We start from the raw sequence: 8,398 nt of genomic DNA on the forward strand, positions 1-8,398 counted from the left end.
CAAGCATTGGCCTGCCAGATGCTTACAACTAAAAATCCCACGAGCCTTGCCAGCAAAGTTAGTTTCGGGGAGAATGGAGTTGCTGTTCCAAACATAGCTTGGATGGAAATGAAGGTGTATCTACAAATACAAATGCAAAAAGGGCGAGCAAAATCAACAGGCAAACTTTAATGCTGCAGCACCTGCACAATGTACGTGCCCTACAGCAACAGTTTAAAGGGTCATCGCTTGGCAAGACCTAGTGCGAAGTAGGCGTCCGTTTACCGCCTCACCAGTAATAGAGTCTTTGATGCCTGTGAAATCTCACATTAAAAGAAACAAATCTCTAGGAAACATCCCAGCGGCCGAGAAAGGGCCCTTTAGTCCGCCCAGGTTTCAGCGGGCGGCCGATAGTTGACCTTCACAAAGCCGCGCCCGAGCTGCCTGTCGGCGACCGTGTCTTTAAAGGTGTCCGACTGCATGAAGTGCCACAGCTCCTGCACAATCCGCGGGTCCTCCGTGCGCAGGTACACCCTGGCGAACTTCTGAAACCTGCCCACGGTCCTGGGGGTGTGGCCGCCCCTGCAAGCGCGGCTGAGCAGTCTGTTCTGCATTTGCTCCACGGAGAAGGGCTTCAGCCCCGGAGGCGCGGCCTGGGGGGGCGGCTCACTGATGCTGGAGGTCTGCACGGCGGCGTGCGACACACTCTTGCCTGCCTGTGGCGCCTGCACTGTGGCGCCGCCGGGGGCCTTCTTCTTGGGGGTGGCCTGCACCGCGCTGTTCTTTCCCAAACTCCCGACCCTTTTCCTCCGTGCTTTCGCGAACGGCCCCGGGGCCGCCCGCTTTGCAGCACCGCACCCCCCAGAGGCCACCAGGTGCTCGGCGCTGATGTGCAGGGGGCCGGAGCCCGACACGAGGCAGAAGGTGACCGGCGGGAGCAGGTCCAGGTCGCCCGCGAGCACCGTGCACTGCAGGCGGGGCAGGACGGTGGCCACGGGGATTCGCACCGCCGGGCCCTTTTGCCCCTCGCCTTGCGCCTCCAACACGTGCATCTCGTCCGGGGCGCCGAGGCCCAGGCTGACGGTGCGCAGGGAGAGCTGCTCCTCCAGGTCCTCGCCGCCGCCGGGGAAGGCGACCTCCCGCTTGGCGCCGGTCAGCGTGCAGCCGAAGAGGAAGCTGTGCGTGCGCCTGCGTGGCGCGCGCGCCATATCCTGTGTAGCACGAGCAGCAGCCGGCACGAGAGGCGACTGCAGCGGAAGGGTAGCGTGCCGCGTGACTAGCGTCTCGTTCCAAGCCGAAAAACGTAACGTGCGAACGTACGGTCTGTGCGTGCAACGTGACTGGACCGCCAGGACTCGGGGGAAAATAAGCTCGATGTCCCTTCAAAGCAAGCTTCCTCCCCAGACCATCCAAATAGCCAGAGAAAACAAGCACACGCCTACCACGCTGTGGCTATGGCTCAAAAGCAGAGACAGCAGTGTACCAAACAAGCATTGGCAATGACAACTGTTTAAGCTTTTGAGTAGGCAACAGCACTCAAAGGAAACCTCAGCAGACCCTCCTCTGAAGCGTGCATTCTAGATTTACATTCATGCAATGGTTCTAAAGCAATACATTCTATTCTATAACAGCATAGCTCTCAACTCACCTGCTTTTAAGCATCCACACACCCGCCAGCTCCTCTGTTTAACCTGCGTTGGAGCCGCAAGACTCTGGTGAATACCTCACATAGGCTCAGTCTCCCTAAATGAGGCAGTGTAGCCGGCTGTGGGTACAGAAGAAAGCCTAAGGGAAATGTAGGGAACAGCCACAGAGACTCAAGTCTACCGAGTGTTGCATGGCACCCCTGTGAGGGGCCATGGTACATTCCATGGCGTTGTGTGGTCACATGGTTACCCATGTGACCAACCTAATAAAAGGTCCGAGCCGCTTCCGGCTCGGCAGTCACGAGTGAACCTGACTCCGCGTGGTGTGTTGTGTTGGTGCCTGGGGGGTGCCTCGCCACGTGTGCTGGGCCCACGGTCGGGGCCCAGCTGGAGGACGGTGCCCCTGCCGGGCAACGCCGTCCGGACGGTGCCCCTGCCGGGCAACGCCGTCCATGTGAGTCCCCCAACCATGTGAGGCGGGTTGGGGAGGCGACCCCGGCCTGGGTGCCCCCAGAGCCGGGGCCGCGGTAAGCCGGTGGCCAGCCGGCTGTGTGAGGCGCTCCGGTGATCTGGAGCGGGGTGGGCGGAACCCCCACCCATGAGTATGCGGCGTGATCGCCGCACTGAAGTGTGTCGTGTCGGGTGCAACCCGACACGAATATGGGGCTGCCCGGTGGACCGGGACAGCCCCCAACAATGGCGACGAGGAGAGGGGCCCCGCGTGCCCCGGAGAAGATATGGTGCGGGCCCATCTCCACCTGGGCCCGCGATGTGGAGGAGCGGAGACGTCCTTTCCCCCTATCCCCGTGGGGAAGAGATGTTTCTGCGGCGTCGGCCGCGACGAGGAGCGGCTAACATCGCCGCGGTGAGGAGGCGCTGCCCCTCCCCCACCCGCGACGAGGGGAAACGGCGAGCATCGCCGAAATAAGGATGCGGGCCCAACTCCAACGGGGCCCGCAGAGGAAGCATCCCCTGCAGCCAACTGTGCCGCAGGAAGATCAGCGATGCGGACCCAGCTCCAACTGGGCCCGCAAGGTAAGAAGGAGCCGTTTCCCCACCCGGAGGAAGAGGAGGGAATCGAGGGGCCGCCCAACAGCTGACGCGGCCCCCAACGGAAGGCGGGCCCATCATCAGCTGGGCCCGCAACAGGAAAAAAAAAAATGAAAAAAAAAAGGGATGGGGCAGGCCCGAATCGAACGGGCCTGCAAAGGAAACAAAGGAGGCGGGCCCAGCACCAGCTGGGCTCGCAAGCACAATAGAGTGCTCGCCCTGAGGAGCGGGCTGAGAGCTGCCTGCCCCCCCCACCCGCAGGCCGCGGCAAACATCGCCGCCGGAAAAAAAAAAAAAAGGAAAAAAAAATGAGGCGGGCCCATCATCAGCTGGGCCCGCGATGAGAAAGATAGGGGAAGTCAGCTGCCCCTCCGCTGTCCCCACTCCCATCTGAAGGGGGACGGCCCGCGAGGGTGTGTGTGTGTGTGCCCACTCCGAGGAGCAAGGAAAAGAGGAGTGGTGGCGGCGGCACCTGCAACAACGAAGGGGGGCTACCGGCCTTCCCCCAACGGCAGGCATGAAGGAGAGGAAAGGAGGCGTGCGGAGGGGGCCTCCTCCGAAGACTGTGGACTTGGCCGATGTGGCCCCTGGGCCTACCCAGGTGCGGCTTTGCCGGTGTTGTGTGACGGTGTTGTGACTGTCCTAAATGAACTCTGGTGAGGGTGCGAGCTGGTTTCCGGCGACTCCAGACTGAAGATGGACATCATAAGTGACATTCCCCGGAAGACTGTGAGCCGGCAGACATGGACTTGCTTAAAATGGTCCAGTTAGTGGGCAATGTCGTGTGGTGCGCACCTGTAGGCTCCGAGTGCTTTATATGGTGCCAGTAGCCCTCACTGGTGCCGTTTAGTGATATGAGAGCCACTCACCCAGGTTAATAAAGGGTGTGCAAAGTAGTAGAGTGGCTCAAATAGTAGTAGTTGTGGCTAGATGGGGATTTTGGGGTTTTTGTTTTGTCGATATGAAAAAGGAGGAGTGTTGCATGGCACCCCTGTGAGGGGCCATGGTACATTCCATGGCGTTGTGTGGTCACATGGTTACCCATGTGACCAACCTAATAAAAGGTCCGAGCCGCTTCCGGCTCGGCAGTCACGAGTGAACCTGACTCCGCGTGGTGTGTTGTGTTGGTGCCTGGGGGGTGCCTCGCCACGTGTGCTGGGCCCACGGTCGGGGCCCAGCTGGAGGACGGTGCCCCTGCCGGGCAACGCCGTCCGGACGGTGCCCCTGCCGGGCAACGCCGTCCATGTGAGTCCCCCAACCATGTGAGGCGGGTTGGGGAGGCGACCCCGGCCTGGGTGCCCCCAGAGCCGGGGCCGCGGTAAGCCGGTGGCCAGCCGGCTGTGTGAGGCGCTCCGGTGATCTGGAGCGGGGTGGGCGGAACCCCCACCCATGAGTATGCGGCGTGATCGCCGCACTGAAGTGTGTCGTGTCGGGTGCAACCCGACACGAATATGGGGCTGCCCGGTGGACCGGGACAGCCCCCAACACCGAGTCAGCAGTGATAAGCTTCCACACTCTATGTTGTGTTTATTTAGCCTCATGTGAGACAGTAGGTTTCGGTTTATAACCACAATACAAGATTTATTTGTAACAAAAACGTCAACCTCCTTACAATCAGCTGTCTCACTTGCCAAGCCCCCTATACGCCCATTCACTTCAATGGGCTCTCACCCCGGCTCAAACCAACAAAAATCAGTTGTTTTCACTCGTCTTGGTGACAAAAAGGTTGAGAGCAATGAGTAGGCCTAGAAAATGCACTTGCCAGGCAGTGCCATAGTGGTATTAGATGGCCACTGATGGCAGTGGGTGCAAAATGGTGCAAGTACCTGGGCCTCTATAGCAGTGTGTGGCAAATACCTCATACTTATACACAAGCCAAAACGTATGCCAGTGGCGTGTTTACAGCTCCAATGAAGTCATTGGGCCTCATTACACGGTAGGCGGTGAGCCATGGCGCTATTAGCGCCATGGCTCATGCCGGTAAAATACCGGCACCGCCTTGGCGGAAAGGGGATTTACCGCCCCATTCCAAGGTTGGAGGGGCGGTAAATCCTCTTTCCGCCATTGCCCTTCCCCATTCCCAGTTTTGCCCCATAGGGCATAATGGGGATGGGGAAGGCGCTAATTACGGCACCGTAAATTACGGTTGCCGTAATTAGCTCCAAGGTCCCTTAGCGGGTTGGATTTTAACGCCTGCAAGAAGCAGGCGTTAAATCCTCCAACCCGCAAAGGGACCTCGTAGTACGGCGGTAAGGGTTAACGGTCACCGTTGACATTAACGGTGACCGTTAACCCTTACCGCCGTCCGTGTAATGAGGCCCATTAACTCTCAGAAGACTGCTTTGAAAAAACACTAACAGGCACTTTGAGTGCAACGTTTGATGGCCAGGCTTGATTAAAGTGAGCTCAACGAGTTCCCATGAGGAGGTGTTTTGGGCAGGGAGGGGTAGGAACTGGGTGGGAATGGCCATAGGGATTAGCATGGCCATGGGCAGTCAATGAGTGGGAAAATAACCAAACAACACCTACAAGCTAATAGTCAAATTAAAAAGAAGCAAGGCACATAACACAGCACTGCCCATAACTTCAGCAAAGCAGTAGTGGTCCACGTTTGGGAGAAATCAGTTCACTTATGTAAAGAGTTAAGGGGCGTGCACTGTGCCAGATTGAAACGTGTGGTATCATGTCTCTCTTTTCCCCTATATGCCCCTTGTATGTCTGTGCTTGGAGGGTGCGATGTCACGTGTTGAGCAGGTCTCTCATAGAATGTTCTTCACCCAAGGTTTCATGGGTGTGTGCCACTTAGAGCTGGCTACCCAGGTGCTGGGAGATGGCGTGTCCTAATATTTACTTGTGACCATGGATCTCCCTCGTTCAGGCTCGGATCCCTTTAGCACAATAGTCACATTTGGTCTCCCCCATTTGGGCACGGACCATGTCATTTCACTTTCTACGTTTTGTATTTGTATTTATTAGTTTATATAGCGCTTTACACCAAAACGCTGCACAATTGAACAACTTGATACATAAAACATAAAACAATGTAACGGTAGAAGCAAATTACAGTTATGAATCAGTCAACAAAACAGTAGAAGAGCAATTAAACTGAAGGCAATAGGGAGAGTAGCGCAGTGGGACTGGGAGGGAGAGGGAGAGGTGGGGAGGAGAAGAAGGAGAGAAGGGGAAGGATGAGAGTGGGGTGGGCGGGGATTGGAGGGAGATGATCGAGGGGAGGAGATAAAGGAAGGAGGGGAGTAAGAAGGGGGAGAGGTTTCAAGGCGGGGTGGAGAAGGAGAGATTTAAGGGAGGTGCAGAATGAGGAGAAGGTAGGAATAGAACGGATTGAGAGAGGTAGGGAGTTCCAGTGCAGGGGAGCTAGGAGCTGGAAGGAGCGGAAACGGGACGGGCACAAGGGAACGGAGGTACAGTGAAAAGGAAGTGGTCAGCTGAACGAAGGGAGCGGGAAGGAGTGTAGAAAGAGAGGAGGGAGGAGAGGTAAGGAGGAGCAAGATCACGGAGAGATTTGAAGACAAGGCAGAGAAAGTGAAATTTAAGTTGAGAGTGAAATGGAAGCCAGCCAAGGGAGGAGAGGGAAGACAAGATGTAGTCACGGGAGGTAAGGAGATAGAGGGTACGAACAGCAGAATGGTAGAGAGATTTGAGGGGGGTGAGATGAGAAGTAGGTAGTCCAAAGTGTAAGGAGGAGCAGTAGAAGAGGCGAGAGAAGATAAGGGAGGAGATTAAAAGTTTAGTGGCATGAAAGGTGAGAGAGGGGCGGTGTGATGCTGGAAATGCATCGGAGGGACAGGGCCTCCGTATCCTTGTCCTTTACTGCTTTTTATCGTGTGTTCTGTCGTGTTTTCCGCGCAGGAGTTCATGTGGGACTCCTGGCGGTGCAGCTCTCTCTCTTGGTTTGGTGAACAGATCCATGGGATACCCTTATGGCACCCATGGGTAGGGGTACAACCCTGTGCCCCTAGTGTATGTTTTTGGGCACCTGTGTGTGACCCACAGAGCAGGATACGGTCTGGTGGCAGCTCCGTGCTGAAATTACTGGTGCCCTGAGCGTCCTCCATTTTGGGATGCCCAGGCCCTGTCATTGGAATCGGTAGATTCCTGATGTAGACAAAATGGCCCCCATGGCCTCTTGCCTTCTATCACCTGTACCTTGATCTTCCTGAAGTCCCGGGAAGCCCTGCCTCTGTCCCTTCCCCCTGACTGGCTGTTGGGTGGAAGTTCCGTATATGGTAGTGTGGGGAAGTGCCAACCAGACTGGCTGGAGCCTTCTCAACGACCGTATGTCGTTGGTACACCTATGAGTGGGACCTGGGTGAATGGAGTGTGTTTTTATTTTTTATTTTTATTTTTTAAATTTATTTATACAAATTATATAATAACAATGAGCAGTTCATCAGAGCAAAGTTTACAAAAATCTAAACAAAGTAACAACATGCAGAAATACAATATACATATTTACAGATAAAGAACTAGTACATATTCATAAAGTCACTCCAAATCTTTGCATGCAGTGACAATTTCCCTTGTCTCTTGTAAATCACACTCTCCAAATTGGCAAAATTGATCATTCCTTCAATCCAATCCGTAACAGTAGGTGCAACCTGGGATTTCCAGCCCCTCAGAACCATTTTCTTTCCCACTCCTGCTCCACGGAGCAACATTTTTTTCTGAGAGACAGAAAAGTCCTCCATCAACTCACCACCTCCCAAGATCATTGTTTTTAAATCCTTTGCAACATCCATATTCAGAACACCAAACATAAGCCACATACGTCCTGCCAAAATCCCTGTACTCTCACACAGTCCCACAGCAGATGTTCCAAACTACCCAGCCCATTCCTACAACACCAGCAATCGTCCGTCTCCACCATACCTCTCTTGAACAATCATTCTGGACTCCAAAACACTCTGTTGAGTATCTTAATTTGTCTCGAGCGTTCCTCCAGATTTATAGAACAAAGCTTAACATTTGCACACATCTCCAACCACATCTCAGGTGAAATCTCACACCCCAGTCTCCTGCCCCAATCAGCTCTCAATTCAGAATTCTCTTTATATGCAGACACAATTCTATTGTCTATCCTGCTAGCAACAGAACCACAACCTGGCTCCCTCTCCTTAAGAAAGAGATTCGTCATTGCATCCCCTTGTTCTGCCACATCACTTATACATCTTTTCAATTTTCTGAAATCATCAACCAGGACATTTTCAATGTCAAATTTCTCGCATAACTCCCTTTCTCCAATCCACTTACCATCCTTAATGACATCACCAATCCAGTAAATACCACTCAGAAACCACTCTGGCCATAACAGAGTCTTACCCCCAACAGCAATCGACGGATTCAGCCAAATGGAACCATGAGTGGTTTTCAAAGCATCCGACCCCAATAACTCATGAATATTGTTCCAAGTCTCTCTCAGAAAGACTGTCATCGGCAGTTTCCTACATGACCTGTTTGTGGCCGTGAGAATCGCCCTAGCAGGCAGCGGGCCCAACACACTCGCTTCCGCAATAGCCCATTCATCCGGTGAATCCTTCAAAAAGGGTACAGTAAAATGACTAGAGAAAGCCAAAAAAAAAGCTTTGAAGTTCGGGATACCCAATCCCCCTTTTTCCACAGGCAACTGAAGCTTCCATAACACTAGCCATGGCGGTTTGTTGTCCCAGAGAAAGGACTGTAACAAACCATCAATTTTCTTCCAA

General features: G+C 54.3%; 1 protein-coding gene across 1 annotated transcript; it reads right to left on the minus strand.

Moving 5' to 3' along the window:
* Nucleotides 1-359: 359 nt before the first annotated feature.
* On the minus strand, nucleotides 360-1,187 carry LOC138525893 (nucleophosmin-like). The gene has a single exon (XM_069636181.1). The coding sequence runs from the start codon at nucleotides 1,185-1,187 to the stop codon at nucleotides 360-362; it is 828 nt and encodes a 275-aa protein (XP_069492282.1).
* Nucleotides 1,188-8,398: the final 7,211 nt, after the last annotated feature.

The sequence above is a fragment of the Ambystoma mexicanum genome, chromosome 7p (assembly GCF_040938575.1).
Source record: "Ambystoma mexicanum isolate Mex_15411 chromosome 7p, UKY_AmexF1_1, whole genome shotgun sequence".
Taxonomy (NCBI): domain Eukaryota; kingdom Metazoa; phylum Chordata; class Amphibia; order Caudata; family Ambystomatidae; genus Ambystoma; species Ambystoma mexicanum.